The following is a 20,529-nucleotide window of genomic DNA, read 5'->3' as shown; positions in this document are numbered from 1 at the left end:
ATGCTTTTCTTTGCTCTGTAAAAGATTATAAGTTTGATTATGTCCCATTTGTTTATTTTTGCTTTTATTTCTATTGCCTTGGGAGACTAACCTAAAACAGCATTGCTATGATTTCTGTCACACAATGTTTTGCCTATGTTCTCTTCTAGGAGTTTTATGTGTTGTGTCTTACATTTAAGTCTTTAAACTATTTTGAGTTTATTTTTGTATATGGCATATAATGAAAATTTTACCTCTTCCCATCCAATTTGGATATCTTTTACTTCTTTTTCTTATCTGATTGCTATAACTAGGACTTCTATTACTATTTTGAATAGAAGTGGTGATAGTGGGCATCCTTATCTTGTTCTAGAATTTAGTGCAAATGCTTTCAGCTTTTCATTGTTGAGTATTATGCTGGCTGTTGGTTTGTCATAAATCATTTTTATTACATTGAGATATGTTCCCTCTGTACCCTCTTTGGCAAGAGTTTTATCATGAATGGATGTTGGGTTTTGTCAAATGCTTTTTCTGCATCTATTGAAATAATCATGTGGTTTTTATCTATTCTTTCATTGATGGGTGTATCAAATTGAGTGATTTGTATATGTTAAACCATCTTTGGGATGAATCCAACTTGCTCATGGTGCATGATCTTTTTTGTGTTGTTGGATTTGGTTTGCCAATATTTTGTTGTGAATTTTTGCATCTATATTTATCAGAGATAATTAATGGCTTTTAATTTTCTTTTGTGGTAGTGTCTTTGGTTTTGGAATCAGGGTGATGATGGCTTCATAGAATGACTTTGAGAGTGTTCCCTCCTCTTCAGTCTTAGAAGAGTTTAAGAAGGATTTGTGTAAGTTCTTTTTGTATGTTGGATTGAATTTCCTGGTGAACCTATCTGGTCCTGGACTTTTGTTGGTAGGCAGTTTTGGGGGGTTTTTTGTTTTTTGTTTTTACAGATTCTATTTCACTTCTAGTAATCAGTCTGTTCAAATTACTATTTTTTTAAATTCATTTTTGGTGGGCTCTTTGTCTCTAAGAAATTTGTTCATTTCTTCTAGGTTGTCCAATTTGTTGGCCTATAGTTATTAACAGTATTCTCTTATGGTTTTTTATTTCTCTGGTGCCATTTGTTATCTCTCCTCTTCCTTATTTTATTTGGGTCGTCTCTCTTTCTTCTTGGTGAGTATGACCAGAAGTCTGTCATTTTTGTTAACCCTTTCAAGGAACCAGATCTTAGTTTTATTTATTTAGTTTTCTTTTTTTTTAATCTCTATTTTATTCATTTTCCCTCTGACCTTTATTATTTCCTTCCTTCTGCTGACTTTAAGTTTTATTTGTTCTTTCTCTGAATCTTTAAGTTGGTAGATTAGGCTGTTTCCTTGAGATTTTTCTTGCTTTGGAGGAAGACATGGATCACCATGAACTTTCCTCTTAGAAGTATTTTTTCTACATCCCATAGATTTTGTATCATTGTGTTTTCATTGTCATTTGTTCCAAGGTATTTTTTTAACTACTGTATTAATTCATTGGCTTTTTGCTAGCATGTTGTTTGGTCTCTCTGTAATCATTTTTTCATTATTTCTCTTTCTATGGTTGATTTATAATTTCATGCTGTTGTAGTCAGTAAAGTTGCCTGAAGTAATTTCTACATTCATTAACTTGTTGAAATTAGTTTTGTGCCTTTAGTTTTTACCTCGATGAAAAAGTTTTTAACTTCGACGAAGTCTAATCTATTTTTTTTTTCTTTTGTTGCCTATCTATCTTTGTAGCATCCTATCTAAGAATCTATTAGCAAATCATAGGTCATTAAGATTTCTGCCTATATTATTTTAAGAGTTTTATGCTTATAGTTAGGTTGTTGATTTATTTTTTGTTTGTTTTTGTATATCTTATGTGATAAAAGTCCAATGTCATTCTTTTGCATGTTGAATAGCCAGTTGTCCTAGCACCATTTATTTTTTCCCCCTTGAATAGTCTTTGAACATCCAATATATGCCATGGAATTTCTTTTACACTAAAGAAACAAAATAAAATAACTTCTAATAAGTGTCTATCTCTTACAGAGTTCAGCACCCTATCAAAAAGGCAGACTAGGGAGCCACTGCTATGTCACAGTGTGTTAATCATCCAGCTTGTCTCTGTGGTGTTGCCAGTTCCATCCCAGCCCAGCACAGTTGGTTAAAGATCCAGAATTGCCATAGCTGTAGTATAGGCTGCAGGTGTGGTTCAGATTCTTTTCCTGGCCCCGAAATTTTTATATGCAGCCGAAAAAGGAGGAAAAAAATAGATTCACTAGTTAATTATTAGTGTGCGATGTAATAGGTACTTGGATAGACATAAATAAAGAATACTTAGGATTACAGAAAAGCCACATCAAAATTTGAATAATAGGAGTTTCCATTGTGGCTCATTGGCTCATGTGGCTCATGTTAAGAACCCAACATCATGTCCATGAGGTTGCAGGTTCAATCCCTGGCCTCACTCAATGGGATAAGTGCAATGGGACATTGCTGCAAGCTCAGTGTAGGTCACAGATGCGGCTCAGATCCCGTGTTGATGTCACTAAAGCATAGGCCTGCAGCTGTAGCTCCATTTCACCCCCTAGCCTGGGAACTTCCATATGCCACAGATAGGGTCCTAAAAATTAAACAAAAATAAAAAATAGGAGTTCCCATACTGGTTCAGAAGTCACAAATCTACCTAGTATCCATGAGGACACAGCTTTGATCCCAGACCTTGCTCAGTGGGTTAAGGATCCGACATTGCCATGAGCTGTGGTGTAGGTCACAGACGTGGCTCAGATCTGGCATTGCTCTGGCTGTGGCATAGGCTGATAGCTACAGCTCTGATTCAACCCCTAGGCTACTAACCTCCATGTGCCACAGAGTGGCCCTAAAAAGACCAAAAAAAATTTTTTAAATAAAAAATTTTAAAAAGTTCGAATAACATATTCTGCTCAAAGGACATCTCATACTAATAAATGTGACATAACGCAAACAAAACAAATGAATCTAAAAATCAATGTAGGCACAAATAGAAAATTTTAAAAAAGAAATTAATGGTTAATTTTACTCACGTGTTTTCAGGAAAGGTTTCACGGAGAATATGGCTTCTGAATTTGTTTCCACAAAGTATGAGTGGCAGGAGAGGGAAGGGAGAATTTTGAACTAAGAAAGCTAGCGCAGAATGAAAACTTGGCATATTTTATTCACTTCTGAGTACCTAGCACGTAGTATCATTAATAGAAACTTAATGAATTAATGAGAGTGAATAATGAGAGATCAAATGATTAGATGATTTAGTAGAGCTAGCAAATCAAGTGACTGAATGTGAGTGTTTCTGAGAGATACTGATACAAAGAAAGAACATTTTAGATCTGATGTTGTCATTTGATTTTTGTTTCTCATTTGGTGTTACAGGTAGAACCCAAAAAATACACAGTGAAGAGTATTTTACTCCTCCACTAACCAACATTAATTGGCAGCCTTTATAATGGTTTTCATTTATTCCTCCTGATAAATTACTCATTATTTATTTTGTCTTTAATCATAATGCGTTTCTGTGTGTATGTTGGGAAGAAGGAAGCAAGGAAGTTAAAGCAGAAAGTATCATCAAATTTTAAGTCTCGCAGGTCTTTTACTTCCAAAAGCTTAATTTTTCAGCTGAGAGAATACATTAGGGTTCAATCAGGGCAGCACAATACTCTATGAGTATTTTAACATAAGGGACATCTGACTGTGGAAGAAGCTGGTGACCTGGGTAAAAATTTGTAGCATCCCAGGAAACTAGGAAGCCAGGCAAGTCCAATAGTTGGAGGGACCACTGAAGGCTGTTAGGAAGTCCACGGGAGGCTATTGCTTCTGCTTGTGGAGATGAGCCTGCCGTTGCTATTGGTCAGTAGAGCCAGCAGTCAGCAGAAAAGAACCAGTCACAAAGGTGGGAAAAGTGAGGACAAGCTGGAATCTGCCAGCACCTCTGTAACATAATTTCATCACTATTTAAACAGTATGACATTCAGAGAATATTGTCCAGTGTTTCTCTTCCACATTCCAACTCTGATGCAAATTTCTTTCTAAACTCTGAACCATTCTTAGCAAGTTACAGAATGAAACCATTACAGTAAACAAAGTTTGAGGAGATTCTTTGGCTTGTCCAGTGTCACTTAAAAATATAGCTAAATGTAGCTCTGGTTTGCTCATTCTCAGTCACCTCCTTTTCTTCTGTTCAATGCCCTGACCCCTTACACTTAGGCTAAGTTCATTGTTAGTTATTCACTTTTATTTCCTTTTTCTTTTAGCAACTATTTTTACTACGTCTGGGTTTATTTTATAATCTGAGGAAATGAGAAGTGCTGAGAACTAAAATAACCTGTGCTGATGTCGGCCATGTGCAGGTTACATATTAAAGTCACTGTTGCTGTTTTTACATGGTGGTTAGTGCTTTGGGGGTCAGCTGGGGGTGGGGGAATGGTATGAAAAGTTTAATCTTACCCTTTCCTGAAAATGCCAATAAGACATAATTCTCCAAGTTAAAATAATTTTCTCTTTTATAATATTTAAAGATACTATTTAAATAGACTTGAAAACTATACTTGAGGAGTTCCCGTCGTGGCTCAGTGGTTAACGAATCTGACTAGGAACCATGAGGTTGCGGGTTCAATCCCTGGCCTTGCTCAGTGGGTTAAGGGTCCAGCGTTGCCGTGAGCTGTGGTGTAGGTTGCAGATGAAGCTCGGATCCCGCGTTGCTATGGCCGTTGTGTAAGCCGGCAGCTGCAGCTCCAATTCAACCCCTAGCCTGGGAACCTCCATATGCTGTGGGTGCAGCCCTGGAAAAGGCAAAAAAAAAAAACAACTATACTTGAAAAATAAATAATTTAGTTTTCATTTTAAAAAGTTTAAATACTTTTATTTGGCCCCCTCACTATCTATGTTTGATATCCTTGGGAAATTAATCTTTCAAACTTTATTGAGAGAAGTAGTCACAGCATGTTTATTTGTTTAAATATTTTGATATACATGTACCAAAGTACATACACTACCCTTACGCCTTTGTCCCCCCGACACAAACGGTTTTTTAGAAATTAGTGTTGCTATGTTTTCTTACCAGGCTGAATATGAATTTGACACATCCTTAAAATCTGTCAGTTGTGTGCTTCACAGGATTAGTAACAATGCCTGTGTGGAAGTGTGGCTTTGTGATGACATTAAAGTACCTGAAACACATACAGTTGTTCTTAATTCTGAGAGCTCATGACTATTGCATCTGTCTTTTAATCTCACAGTTTTATGTTTTGAAGTGAAGTCTCACCCAAATGTTCCTAGGAGCCCTTGCATGTATTGATTTGCAATTAATCAAACATGATACTTTTCCAGAATTGCACCTGAAATCATACACAGGAATGTAGAAAGAGAGCATTTTCTTCATTTTTACTCTTTAACCTGAAAACCATCACTTTTCTCTTAATTTGCAGGAAATGTCGGGCGAATGCCTAAGCAAAATTATAGAACAGAAGTTAAACTGATTCCCATAGTTTATGGATTAATGCCTGGAGTGACCAAAACCCTCTTGAATTGTATGATTTTATAATAATCCTCTTAAGCTTTTTCATGGCTTTATATGAGGAAATGTGATTTTTCTTGCCACTGAAAATACCTGGGAACTAGGTGTGAAAAGGGATCCTGACGCAGCAGGAAGGAGCCATTGGTTTATCCTTCCCAATAGCCAGCAAATATTTTCTTCCTTACGCATTGGCTGAAAGGGCTCTTGGCAACCTTGTAAAGGCGGCAGAGAGATAAAAAGGACAAAGATCTGTCTTGTCCAGGCTTACTCTTTGTATCTTAACAGTAGGTACTCAAAAGTCAGAAAATATTTAAGCTGAATATAATTGTCACAATAATATATCATAAAATTTTAAAAGCCTTCTATATTTTCAGTTACTTTGTAGTCTTATAGCTCCTAATATTACATGATTTTTATATACGTGAATATAGATAATGAACAGATTGATCTAAACCCAGCTGACCAAAGCCCTCATTAGTCCTCCTTCAACATTTTGTTATAAACAAGAGTATATCAGATTTACTTAAAAGTGTGTTGCAACACATAACTTTTATTTTTTTATGTTTATCTTTTTAGGGCCACATCTGTGGTATATGGAAGTTCTCAGGCTAGGGGTCGAATTGAAGCTGCAGCTGCTGGCCTGCACCACAGCTCATGGCAATGCCGGATCCTTAACCCCCTGAATGAGGCCAGGGGTCGAACCTGCATCCTAATGGATACTGATCCGGTTCATTACCATAATACCATATGAAAAAATCTTTCAGTTGCATAAGAAATGTTCTATGCACACACAGACCATCTAGCACTTTTTTATTCTTGGTGGAATATTTTGGAAGTCTTAATACCATTTTTCTTACTTGTCTTATAAATTTTGAAGTATGGTCCCTAAACTGCTTTAATATTTACCATGAAGTCACACCAAAATGTTGGGAAGATGGGCAGAAGAACCTTAGCATAAATATGCTGAGCCCAAGAAAAATGGCCAAAACCTCCCCAAATATGTATTTTCATGAATGCATGTAGCATATACATATGCCTTCTTGCTTTGTGACAATTTCAGAGAACTGTCATTTTTATTATTTACAGTCTCCCCCTTTCAAGGCTTAACAGAATAGCTTAACACATATGATTATTTTGCTGTAATTTGATTACCACCTTACAGTTGTTAATGTTTTTTAATACTCAAAGAGAGTTTAGTAAGTTTTTATGGGCTTAATCCTCTGTATTGGATGATAGGCACAAATCACTATACCATTTCTTTGTTTCTATGGACAGTGCAGAGCTGTATTTAATCATTGCTATATTAGAACATGTCATAGAAATATTTTTTCTATGGCTCTCCCAACCCCATGTGCCTTAGCAATAGATAATGTTTTTCTCTCGCTGATTTCAATATCCATCATTCATCAAGATATGTGTAATCGTGGATCCTATTGTATTACTCTGAACCAGGACGCATTGTGCTTCTTGAGTTTGTGGATTCCTGTATTTCAGCGGTTCTGGAGAGTTCTCAGTCATTATTTCTTTAATACCATCCCTTTCCCTTTCTTTTCTCTCATTTTAGCTTGTCAGTTAAATATATCAGACTTGCCTCTCCACATCACTTAACTTTTTTTTCTTTTTTTTTTAATTACTCAATGAATTTATTACATTTTGTAGTTGTACAATGATCATCACAATCCAGGTTTTATAGGAGTTCCATCCTCAGCGCATTTAACTTTTCTTTTAAACTTTCCATTTTAAAATTTAGTTGAATACATTTCTGGAATGTTCTCAAATCTATATTCTAGTTTACTGAATTTGTTCTTAAGTTATATCTAAAGTTGTTTTTATCCAACTATTATGTGTTTAATTATAGTAAATAAATTGTTTTACTTCTGAAAGTTCTATTTGGTTATTTTTCAAATCTGTTTTGCCTTTTTTTTCGTAGTACCTTGGTTTTTTCCTCGTGTTTTCCATTCAATCCTATATGTGTTTAATGATTTTAAAGAAATATATTGTCCATTTGTGGAAATTCCATTATCAGTAGTTCTTGATAATGAATTTGATAATGGAATTGAATTCTCCTCTTGCTAATAATTTTGGAAATTAATATGTGAAATCTGTGATTAGGAGTTTATTTTCAGTCGTCTTGGTTGCTTCGAATCCTTTTTGTTGGTTTGAGGGCATGTTTTTCCAGAGAGGTTTTACATCTATTTCCAGCTGATACCACAGTGTTATCAAAGATCTGGTGGCAATTTTATATAAATAACTCAGTGTGGACATTCCTGAACTGACACAACTAATATAAATTACAGCTTCCAAACACCCATGAGGTATTTCCCATAATTTTTAATTTCCCCATTATTTTAATTTTTAAGTTGAAACAACATGGAGATCTCTGTTGGTTTTTTTGTTTTGTTTTATTTGTTTTCCAATAAGCTGTCTTACCAAGACAGGCAAACATCCTTGTTCTTTTCTATTTTTGATAGGATGTTGTTTTTCTGGCCTTTTAAGGGCCCCAGATCTAGGTTGGCAGCTCATTTCAAAATCCTTGCCTGTCAGGGATGTAAGGATTAGCCTGTGGTCTCAATATGGCCATTAAAAATCTATTCTCCTGGTTTATGGAAAGTGACTAAGACCCTGATGTCATTAACAGTGTCAGTTAATACTTCGAGTTTTATTTCCCTCTTTTGTTATTTTAAACCCTAGACTATGATCTAGTAAAATATTGGCAGAATTTAATTCTCATTGTAGTTATTTCTTCAGTGTTTATTTTTTCTTTCTTTTGAATTCATCCTTGAAAATATTTGAATCTATAAAAATGTTTTTATGGTTTAAAAAATGCGTATCCAAATACTTACCAGAGATAATAGAAAGGAAAAGTTAACACTCTATACCAGTAAAGTCGTAGTTTCATCAGACTATTGACTTATTAAATTTTTTTAAAATTTCTAAGGTCATGGGTCTTTCATATTTTGTGTTACTGATTTAATTCACATAATGGGAAAAAATTATGATACAGACAAGTACTATTTTTCCCCCATAAACTTTAACTTTAGTTAAAGTTTGCTCTTATTTGGTTCTCTGCCATCTTTTCCATTTTAAGGTATTTTTAATACATCATATATTTTAAGCACTCCCCTATGAGAGCACATCAGATGTTACGTGTTTCTCACATTGGTCATTTTGTGGAATTTGAGCTATTAGGCTATAATTATGGTGTCTCTCAGGATCTCAACCCTTTCTCTGTATTCAGGTTTTAATACTTCTTCCTGTTACCCTCTATTCACCAGATCTCTTAATTCTTTAAAATTGATTTTCTTGTAATACAATACTTATGTGTCACAGAACCAGATGATCCAATTTGCTTTTTTGGCAGAAACCATGTAAAGCTCTGCCCATTGCAGAGTTCAACAAAAGATACCAATACTCTCTAGACAACTCTGGTAGGAAAAGACATAGACAGACTCGAGTTTTCTCTGGGCTTATTCATAAGATATCTTAGGCCAATTCTCTGATCTCAATTTTCATTTTATAATAAGAGAATCATAGGAACATATTTATAAGAAATGTTAAATTAATGGTTCCAAGGAACTTTTGAGGTACAGCTGGCTAGTAAAACATAGAACTATATTATTTTATAAAATGAAAACTAAGTATATGGCCAGTAGACGTAAGGATCTGCACTAGCACAAGCTTTGGTTTCTCAGTAATATTTTCCGATTTCATCTACTATGAATGCAGCTTTTCCTTTGAAATTACTAGCAATTTGACAATACTGAATGTAAAGTAGGGATAATATGCTAAATAACTTATCAAAAGGTGAAAATGTATAAAGAAGAACTAAAATAGAGGTCATATGCTGCTCTGGTATCACCTTGCCTTTCAGGCCAAATTGTGGAACCTTTGTTCCAGCTGGGTGGCCTTCATCAGGTCCCTAACCCTCATCTTTTCATAACTAATTTGGGGCCAGTAATGGTCCTTACTTCTCCACAGGGTTATTGTAAAGAAGAATATCACAGTTACAAAAGCCATTTCACAAACTGTAAAGGCAGTCATAATCAATGAATTCAGATGGTTCATTGATTCAGATGGCATTTTTTTTTTAAAGGGTCAAGGATTAAGAAGATAAGCTTTTGAACCTAGTGGGATTGGAAAGATGGCAGTTGTAAAGTAGAATGTCAGAAATACTAAAACTGGGAAATGTAAAATGGTCACAAAATAGTAAGATTATTGTTGATAACAAGAGAGATACTAAACTATTTGTAAAAACAAAAGAAATTAAAGGCATTCCCGCTGTAGCACAGTGGGTTAAGAATCCAGCTGCAGAGGCTCAGGTCACTGTGGAGGCATAGATTCGATCCCTGGCCCAGTGCAGTGGGTTAAAGGATCCACCATTGCCACACCTGTGACTTGAATTCAGTCCCTGGCCTGGGAACATTGATATGCCATGGGTGCAGCTATAAAATTTAAAAAAAAAAAGGATGAAAAATAGACAAAGTAATTTATTAACAGGTCCTAGGATGCTACTAATATGAAATTAATTTATATCTAAACTTCTCAGTGACTTTTTTTTATCTTTTATGAGTATGAAGTTAACAATTATAGTTATAAAATCATATCTATAAAATGTAAAGACACTCAAAATAATGTAATTTTGTTATACATGGTTGTAATACAAAGGCTTGTACAAATGTAATTACAGTTATCCTTAAAAATGAAATGGCTAATAATTTTTTTACTTTTATCTTTTAGTATACGACGGCATCAAGAAAGAAGAGCAATTTTGACTCCCATTTTAACAGATTTTTCTGTCCGAATAACTGGAGCACCTGCCATCATTTTCACCAAAATAATTTCTCCAGAAAATATGCACACTGAGGTTAGAACTTGCTTTAGGTTTTATTTTAGTCTAAGTAATTGAGTAGCTTTTCTTTGTTTGTTAGGGGTTTTCTTAGTTGCAGTGCACGGAATATCAGATTAGCTTATTATTAACAGTTATGATTATAGCTAAAAATTGTTGAGTACTTTCTAATTCTGTTCAGTTACTGCTTTTCATCTAATAACTCATTTAATCCCCATAATAATCCGATTAGGTTCTCCTACTGTCCTCATTTTATAGATGAGGAAACTGAAGCATAGAGAGTTAACTTGTATAAATTTTCACAAGTAGTAAGAAGCAGAACATGGTGTGAACCCAGTCAGTCTGGCTCCAGGCCGTACACTCCTGACCTCTACAACTTCTTTCTAATAAAAGCAACAGTAATATTGACAGATCACTTAGAGATCGCACGTGGATTACTTTACAAAGAGAGGTCTACCTAAATTGTCTTATTTATTCTTCACAGAATCCATCCATATGAGATGGATATTATTAGTATACATATTTTATAGAAGAGGAAGCTGAGATCAAAAGAAATTAGGTAACCTGACCAATGTTACCATTTACTAGTGGATCCAAATTTGAAGTCTGATGACATGGTATACTGCCTATAGGCCTAGAATAGAAATGTAATAATAATGTGATCCATTATAACTTTAAAGATACTTTGATCATTCAGAGTTATAGGCAGTTATTATGAAAAATGCAGAAAGTTTAGGTACAGTTGAAATATATTAATTAAGTTGATAAAGGTTTACATTCTTATCTGAATTTAAAAAAATAATATTGCACATGTGTTATCTTATTTGATTTTTATAATAGCCCTATGGGGAAGGCATGGTATCTTGAATATCCACAAAAGGTATATAAAAAGTAAGTCTGCTAATATCTTTGAGCAACACAATTGGTTTAAAATACACAAATATGTTCCTTTCATCATTAATTGAGGAATAAGAGTTCTGTGGCGCAAAGGACACGAATCTGACTAGGACCCATCTGGTTTGGATTCGATCCCTGGCCTTACTCAGTGGGTTCAGTCAGGATCCAGCATTGCCATGAGCTGTGGTGTAGATCGCAGATGCGGCTCGGATCTGGTGTTGCTGTGGCTCTGGCGTAGGTTGGCAGCAACAGCTCCAATTAGACCCCTAGCCTGGGAACCTCCATATGCCGTTTGTGCGGCCCTAAAAAGACAAGAGACCAAAAAAAAAAAAAAAGAGTTCTAACTATAATAAGTAAATACTAGAAACTTTTGGAGGGAAAGGTTATTTAAGTAAAAAGGTGGGGGGATCATTTCCGACATGCTGTTCTTTATGGCTTTATTAAAAGCTACTCTAAGCTGTATAGTTTGTAGTTGGAACCCTCATAAACTCCTTAAATCCATTCTCTTGGATGACACTAACAAGAAGAAGGTTTGTTGGACGTTTCCAAGCATTTGAACATTGTCCACATGTACTTCATGACAGGAGGCAGGGCTTCTGCTTATTAAGTGAAACTTCTGGACTGTTTTTCATTTCTGTTTCCTTCCCTGGGTCTTCCAACAGTGAATGTTCAAGTGGCTCAGTGATGCAGAATGGCACCCGTTAAGTAGCGGACATCTACCTGATGCTGCCAAGATTTTAGCAGTTTAGAAAAATGAAATTAATTGGTCTAGCTCTCTTTGGCTTCTGCACTCCATTTTGTTATAAATCATCTGGAGAGTGTCCTTTAGAGAATACTCTGACCACACCACTTGTGACTGTAATTGCCTGCCTGTAGTTGCCCGTTTACGTCTGTCTGCCCACCTAGATTATAACCTTCTCAAGAGCAGATTGTCCTTCAAGGCCAACTTGACTCCCTCTGATGTTCCTAGCACTTGAATGTGGGGCATAATACTTAGGAGATGCTCAGTAAATATTTGTTGGTTTGAATGGATGAACAAAATTATGCTAAAGAATTATACCGTCACCGACATATTGCAACAGTGGTAGTGGTTTGAGGTATGAAAAAGCCAAATGTACATGAAATAGTGAAAAAATTCTTACTGTTGGTTTGTTTCCCTGTAACTAGCACAAGGCGTAGTGCACAGGAGGCTCTCATAAATATTTATTAAATTAATCCATTAAAGTTATGTCGAGAGGCTCACCATTTCTGCAATTCTCATTAACATTGGAACTGGAGTCCCAGGAGAATTTATCAACATTGTGTAGAGTTCAAATAAGAAAGAATGATAAATTATCATCTAATGGCTATCATGTTTCTTTATCTGTATTCAACCTTTTTTTCTCCTTTAGGAGATTTTAGTGTGTGGCCATTCCTTGGAAGTGAATATAACCACAAACCTGGACTTCTTCCTAAGTGTGGCTCAAGTTCAACTCTTACATCAGTTAATAGTAGCAAATATGACTGGACTGGCACCATCAAGCAAAGCCACAGAGGTAACTATTACCTGATTTTGATTAGGCCTTCTGCATTTGTGCCAGCATTACATTCATAATAGGAAAACAATAATTAAATTAAATGCTTTATGCTTATTCTATATTTAATTTTATTCAAAACATGGTCATAAATCATTTGGGAATGGTGTTCTTTATTTTTGAAATTTCTTTGGTCTCTTTTCCTGTAATTTATCATATATCTTTGCACAATTGCTGTGGCCCAGCCTCAGAAAAGCCTCTGTAAAAAACATGATTTTATTACCTTGATGTAGTTTTTAAAGTATGATGCACAAAACCTGGTATAGCTTTTACTTACTGAGATCCATTACAGGGCTGAGGCCTTTTTTGGAAGTGAACTTTGTAAGAGTACTATGGGAATATCTTCAGTAAATAACTTCTAAAGCATTCGTTTCCCATGCTCAGTGAAGAATGGACACAATCAAAAAACTTGAATGCCTGCCTAGAATTTTAATTTTGATCCAGTGTTCATTGGAAGCCTACATTGTAACCACAAAGCATGTCAGCATGAAACAAAGAAAGCTGCTTGTTAGATGCTTCTCAAGATATTTTTCTTTGCTTTTTTGTTTCCATACTTCTATAACCATATCTGTACTTAGAATAAATCTTTGATAAAAGCGCCAGTGGAAAAAACTGTTTATCTATGAAAAAGGCATTGCTTTTACTTTTGTTGTGTGTTATGCAGAAGGCTCTCAGTGCAATTTATTAAGAAGAACAGGAAGGAAGAGGTACTCACCGAGAGCCACCTGATGCTAAGGAGGTGTGCCAGGTAGTTTCATGTAGGTTAACTCCTGTGTTCAAGCATGTTACTACAACCACTCCGAGGTAGATGTGAGCATTATCACCATTGTACAGATTAGGATGCTGGGGCTCAGAGGCAGTAAGTGACCTGCCTGAGATCATACACGCATAAGTAAAAAATGGTGGATCTGAGGTTTTAAACTAAATCTTTCAAGTCAGTGCTTTTTTCAGTCTGCCAATTTGGTGTACTATAACTGTTACATTAGTCTCAATCACCTTTATCTTTAAAGATTTAAAAATTATAAATTTTTTAATTTTCATAGTTAAAGATTCTCTAACTAGATCATTTTTTACCACCCATGATTTTTTAAAAGGACTATAGAGCTATATACTCTTCAAAATATTGATTCTTTTTACATATATATGTGTTTGTGTATATATCAAGAAGGAAGGGATGTATATATAGTTTTGTCCTCACCCATGGCGTATGGAAGTTCCTGGGCCAGGGATTGAACCTACACAACAGCAGAGAACTGAGTCACTGCAGTGACAATGCTGGATCCTTAACCCACTGAACTAGAAGGGAACCATTCCCCAATATATTTTAGACAATCCATGAGAATATAATTATATGATATAAAAATAAGCAGATCAAAAATATTTCCCCTTGACATCCTCAGTGAAATCTGTGAAGCAAGTTGGGTTGCAAACAAATTCCTATATTATTTGTGCCAATTTTAGGGATCTGTCATGTCAATGAAATCTATCTCACAGATTTCTGATATGTTTTAGGAATTTATAGAACTTAGCAAATTGATTGCTACTTACCTACCTATTTCTGATGCCTATTAGTAGGATCTGATTTCAGTAAATAAGGCACACTCAGGGTTAGACGGCTAGCAACTCATACCTGAGTGTTAAGTCATTCATTGTCATTCCATAAACAAACTAGAATTGTTTGGCTGTTTTAAAATTGTGTCTGTGGCCCTTTATCCTTCTTGGACGTTATATTAAAATTACAGACCCAAGTTATCTGATGGCTCAGCAGGTTAAGGATCTGGTGTTGTCACTACTGCAACTTGGCTCACTGCTGTCTCATGGGTCTGATCCCTGGCCCAGGAACTTCTGCATGAGACAGGCATGGCTAAAAAATAAAAACCTTTAAACAATGCAGGCAGTATACAGAAATAAAGTAAAAAAAAAAAAAAAAGAATACACTGAAGAATGATCTAGTTGGTAAACTTTATTTTATGTATGTTCTATCACAATTGAAAAAAGGAAAAAAAAAACGCTCTCGTCAGGGAGGACAGTTTGGACAGTTTGATCCTGTCCTCAGCCTCAGTGGGTTATATCTGTGAAGAAAGACTGTCAGCAAACTAGAATATTTTTCTAGTCATAAATGTAGCACAACTTATATCTGATGTTCTTAAGACTATCAAGACATTTTAGCTACATAGAATAATATGTATAATAATAATATGTAATATGCTTATAATAAATCACAGTATATTTTGAAAGGGCTGTTTACATTTAAGACAACCACACTTCTCTAATTTAAAACAGAAAACTTTTTAAGTATCAAAAAATAGGAACACTGAATATGGCTCAGTTATTGGTGAAGTGGGAAAAGAGGTATATTTTAATTAAAATTGTGTATCCAGACGTTATGAACAACTACTGTTTCATAAGAATGATGGATTAACAGTGGTGATCCATCCCATTGATCAAGACTCTAGAAGGACCCCCAGGAATTACAGATCAGTAAATGTCATATTTGTTTCAAGCCCACCATCTGACACAATATTAACACAGTAGTTATATTTCAGTAATTATGTAAATATTACATGCACTTAATATGTTACTATTTTGAGGATATTAGTATTTGGTAAGGTTTTTTTAGAACAGTTTGCAATTTTTATATGTTTTAGAGGAAGGAACAGAGCTTTCCCATATATTCCTTCACCCTACATGTGCATAGCTTCTTCCATTATCAACATTGCTCACCAGAATGGTACATTTTTTTTTTAACTGAGGATGAACGTACATTGACACACTATAAGACCTCAAAGTCGATAATTTAACTTGAAATTCACTCTTTTTTTTTGAGTTTATTTTTTAGGGTAGGTTTATTTATTATTATAAATTTTATTGTAGTATAGTTGACTTAAAAAGTTGTGTTGATCTCAAGCATACAGCAAAATAAATCAGTTATACATATACATATATCCATTCCTTTTCACTTTTTTTCCTATAAAGTTTATTATACAGTATTGAGTGAATTTCCTTGTGCTGTACAGTAGGTCTTTAATACTCCTCTATTTCATGTATAATAGTGTGTATATATCAATCCCAGCACCCCAATTTATCCTCCCCATGTATTTCCCCTTTGGTAAACTTAAGTTTGGTTTCAGAATCTTTGAGTCTGTGTTTTGCAAGTTCTGTTGATTCATTTTTATTAGATTCTACGTACTAGTAATGTCATATGATATTTGTCTTTCTCTGTTTGAATTCACTTAGTGTAATTTTTAGGTCTATCCATGTCCTACAAATAGCATTATTTTATTCTTTTTAACCATTGAGTAATACTCCATTAAGGTTCACTCTTGGTATGCATTCTGTGGGTTTAGACCAATGTATAATGATACAGCCATCATTATAAGATCATACAAAATATTTTCTCTGCCCTAAAAAATCCTCTGCGCTTTGTTTTTCACCTCCCCCTACCCTCCACTTTTGGAAGCCACTGATTTTTTACTGTCTTTATCTTGGTGCCTTTTCAGAATGTCATATTGTTGGAGTAATATAGTATGTAGCCTTTATAGATTGGGTTCTTTCACTTGGTAATATGCCTTTTAGATTCCTCCATGTCTTCTCATGGCTTGATATCTCATTTCTTTTTATGCTGAATAATATTCCATTTTCCGGATATACCACAGTTTATCCTACTGAAGGACATCTTGGTGGCTTCCAACTTTAGACAGTATAAAGCTCCTACAAATATTTATCTACAGATTTTCATGTGATCATTAAAATTTTCATTTTCTTTGGGGAAACAGCAAGGAGTATAACTGTTGGATCATATGGTAAGAAAACCTTTAGTTTTGTAAATATCTGCCGTACTATCTACCACAGTGGCTTGTACCATTTTGCATTCCTACCAGCAATAAATGAGAGGTTTTTTTTTGCTCCACATCACCTGCATTTAGTGTTGTTGGTATTCCAAATCTTGGCCATTCATATAGATGTGTGGTAATTTCTTCTTGTTTTATTTGGCATTTCCTTGATGACATATGATGTTAAGCAACTATCAGTGTGCTTATTTGATGACATATGATGTTAAGTGTTTTTTCATATCTCTTTTTTTTTTTTTTTTTTTTTTTTGCTTCTTAGGGCCACACGCTTGGCATATGCAAGTTCCCAGGCTAGGGTTGAATCAGAGTTGCAGCTGCCAGCCTACCCCACAGCCACAGCAGAGTGGACTCCGAGCCTCATCTGCAGTCTGTACCACAGCTCACGGCAACACCAGATCCCTGACCCACTAAGCAAAGTCAGGGATCAAACCCATATCCTCATGGATAGTAGTCGGATTCGTTTCTGCTGCACCACAAAGGGAACTCCTCATATATTTGAAAGGTCTTTGGCCCATTTAATCCAGTGTTTTATTTTCCTATTAATGAGTTCTTTTTTTGGAACATTGTTTACTATTTATGGTTTTTTTTTGTCTTTGTTGTTGTTGTTGTTGCTATTTCTTGGGCCGTTCCCGCGGCATATGAGGTTCCCAGGCTAGGGGTTGAATTGGAGCTGTAGCCACTGGCCTACGCCAGAGCCACAGCAACTCGGGATCCGAGCCACGTCTGCAACCTACACCACAGCTCACAGCAACGCTGGATCGTTAACCCACTGAGCAAGGGCAGGGACCGAACCCGCAACCTCATGGTTCCTAGTCGGATTCGTTAACCACTGAGCCACGACGGGAACTCCTATTTATGTATTTTTTTTTATTTTACTTGATTTATAGTGTTCTGTCAAATTCTGCTGTATAGCAAAGTGACCCATTTATACATATATATATATATATATATATATACACAAAAATTTTCTCACATTATCCTCCATCATGTTCCATCACAAGTGATTAGAAATAGTTCCCTATGCTATACAGCAGGACCTCATTGTTTATCCACTCCAAATGCAATACTTTGCATCTACTAGCCCCAAACTCCCAGTCCATCATAATCTCTCCCCCTCCCCCTTGGCAACCACAAGTCTTTTCTCCATGTCCATGACTTTGCTTCTTTTCTGTAGATAGGTTTATTTGTGTCATATATTAGATTCCAGATGTAAGTGATATCGTATGGTATTTGTATTTCTCCTTCTGACTCAATTCACTTAGTATGAGATTCTCTAGTTCCATCTGTGTTGCTACAAATGGCATTATTTTGTTCTTTTATATAGCTGAGTAGCAATCCATTGAATATATGTACCACACCATCTTAATCCATTTATCCTCCAGTGAACATGTAAGTTGTTTCATGTCTTGGCTGTTGTAAATAGTGCTGCAATGAACAAAGAAGTACATGTATCTTTTTCAATGAAAGTTTTCTGAAGATATATTCCCTGGAGTGGGATTGCTGAGTCACATGGTATTTCCTTCTATATTTAGTTTTCTGAGGTACCTCCATGGTGTTTTCCATAGTGGTTGTACCAACTTACCTTCCCACCAACATTGTAGGAGGGTTTGCTTTTCTCCACACCCTCTTTAGCATTTGTTATTTGTAGACTTACTTATAATGACCATTCTGACTGGTATGAGAATGGCCGTCATAGTACTTTTGTTTTGCATTTCTTTAATAAGAAGTGATGTTGATCATTTTTTCATGGACCTTTTGGCCATCTCTAATGTCTTCTTTGGAGAAATGTCTATTCAGGTCTTACCCACTTTTCAGTGGGTTATTTGTGTGTGTGTGTGTGTGTGTGTGTGTTTAATGTTTCGTATTGGTTTTATTTATTTATTTTTTATATATAATGATTTTTATTTTTTTCCATTATAGCTGCTTTACAGTGTTCTGTCAATTTTCTCCTGTACAGCAATGGTGACCCAGTTACACATACATGTATATATTCTTTTTTCTCACATTATCATGCACCATCACAAGTGATTAGATATAGTTCCCAGTGCTACACAGCCGGATCTCATTGCTAATCCATTCCAAAGGCAATAGTTTGCATCTATTAACCCCAAGCTTTGTCCGTTGTAATCCCTCCCCCTTCCCCTTGGCAACCACAAGTCTATTCTCCAAGTCCATGATTTTCTTTTCTGTGGAAAGGTTAATTTGTGCCCTAAATAGATTCCAGATATAAGTGATATCATATGGTATTTGTCTTTCTCTTTCTCACTTACTTCACTCGGAATGAGAGTCTCTAGTTCCATCCATGTTGCTGCAAATGGCATGATTTTGTTCTTTTTTATGGCTGAATAGTATTCTATTCTAATGTATGTGTGTATATATATGTATATACACACATATATATATACATATACACACACACACACATCATCTGAATCCAGTCATCTGTCAATGGACATTTAGGTTGTTTCCATGTCTTGTCTATAGTGAATAGTGCTGCAGTGAACATGCAGTGCATGTGTCTTTTTTAAGGAATGTGTTGTCTAGATATATGCCCAAGAGTGGGATTTCTGGGTCATATATGGTAGTTCTATATATAGTTTTCTAAGGTACCTTCATACTGTTCTCCATAGTGGTTATACCAGCTTACACTCCCATCAACAATGTAGGAGGGTTCCCTTTTTTCCACACCCCCTCCAGCATTTGTTACTTGTGGACTTGTTATTGATGGCCATTCTGACTGGTGTGAGGTGGTATCTCATGGTAGTTTTGATTTGCATTTCTCTAATAATCAGGGATGTTGAGCATTTTTTCATGTGCTTGTTGGCCATCTGTATATATTCCTTGGAGAAATGTCTATTCAGATCTTTTGCCCATTTTTCACTTGGGTTGTTGGCTTTTTTGTATAAGTTTTTTTGTATAAGTTGCTCGTATATTTTAGAGATTAAGCCCTTGTCAGTTGCATCATTTGAAACTATTTTCTCCCATTCTGTAAGTCATCTTTTTGTTTTCTTTATGTTTTCCTTTGCCATGCAAAAGCTTGTAGATTTGGTTAGGTCCCGTTGGTTTATTTTTGCTTTTATTTCTGTTGCTTTGGGAGACTGACCTGAGAAAACATTTGTAAGGTTGATGTCAGAGCATGTTTTGCCTATATTCTCTTCCAGGAGTTTGATGGTGTCTTGTCTTATATTTAAGTCTTTAAGCCATTTTGAGTTTATTTGTGTGCATGGTGTGAGGGTGTATTCTAATTTCATTGATTTACATGTAGCTGTCAAGGTTTCCCAGCAATTCTTGCTGAAAAGACTGTCTTTTTCTCATTTTATGTTCTTGCCTCCTTCGTCAAAGATTAATTGACCACAGGCGTCTGGGTTTATTTCTGGGTTCTCTCTTCTGTTCCATTGGTCTGTCTGTCTGTTTTGGTACCAGTACCACACTGTCTTGATGTCTGTGTCTTTGTAATATTGACTGAAGTCTGGGAGAGTTATGCCTGCTCCTTGGTTTTTGTTCCTCAGAATTGCTTTGTCAATTCTGTGTCTTTTGTGGTTCCATATACATTTTTGGATTGTTTGTTCTAGTTCTGTGAAAAATGTCATGGGTAAAGGGATAGGGATTGCATTGAATCTGTAGATTGCTTTGGGTAGTATGGCCATTTTTACAATATTAATTTTTCCAACCCAGGAGCATGGAATATCTTTCATTTCTTTACATCATTAATTTCCTTGATTAATGTTGTATAGTTCTCAGCGTATAAGTCTTTCACCTCCTTGGTCAGCTGTATTCCTAGGTATTTGATTTTTTGGGGTGCAACTTTAAAAGGCAT

General features: G+C 35.5%; 1 protein-coding gene across 7 annotated transcripts in view; it reads left to right on the top strand.

Moving 5' to 3' along the window:
• VPS13B (vacuolar protein sorting 13 homolog B) overlaps nt 1–20,529 on the top strand; it is a 717,975-nt gene that overhangs the window by 428,277 nt on the left and 269,169 nt on the right. For all 7 annotated transcript variants that reach the window (XR_007135424.1, XM_047783533.1, XM_047783534.1 and 4 more), the window contains exons 32-33: nt 10,282–10,408; nt 12,679–12,822. Coding sequence is in view for 6 of the 7 variants with exons in the window: in XM_047783533.1 (XP_047639489.1) it covers nt 10,282–10,408; nt 12,679–12,822 (271 nt within the window). In the remaining variant the exon portion in view is untranslated. The remainder of the gene's footprint in view (nt 1–10,281; nt 10,409–12,678; nt 12,823–20,529) is intronic.

This window comes from Phacochoerus africanus, chromosome 6, assembly GCF_016906955.1.
Source record: "Phacochoerus africanus isolate WHEZ1 chromosome 6, ROS_Pafr_v1, whole genome shotgun sequence".
NCBI lineage: Eukaryota > Metazoa > Chordata > Mammalia > Artiodactyla > Suidae > Phacochoerus > Phacochoerus africanus.
Note: the sequence above shows the minus strand (reverse complement) of the source record. Positions and strands in the feature narration are given on the sequence as shown.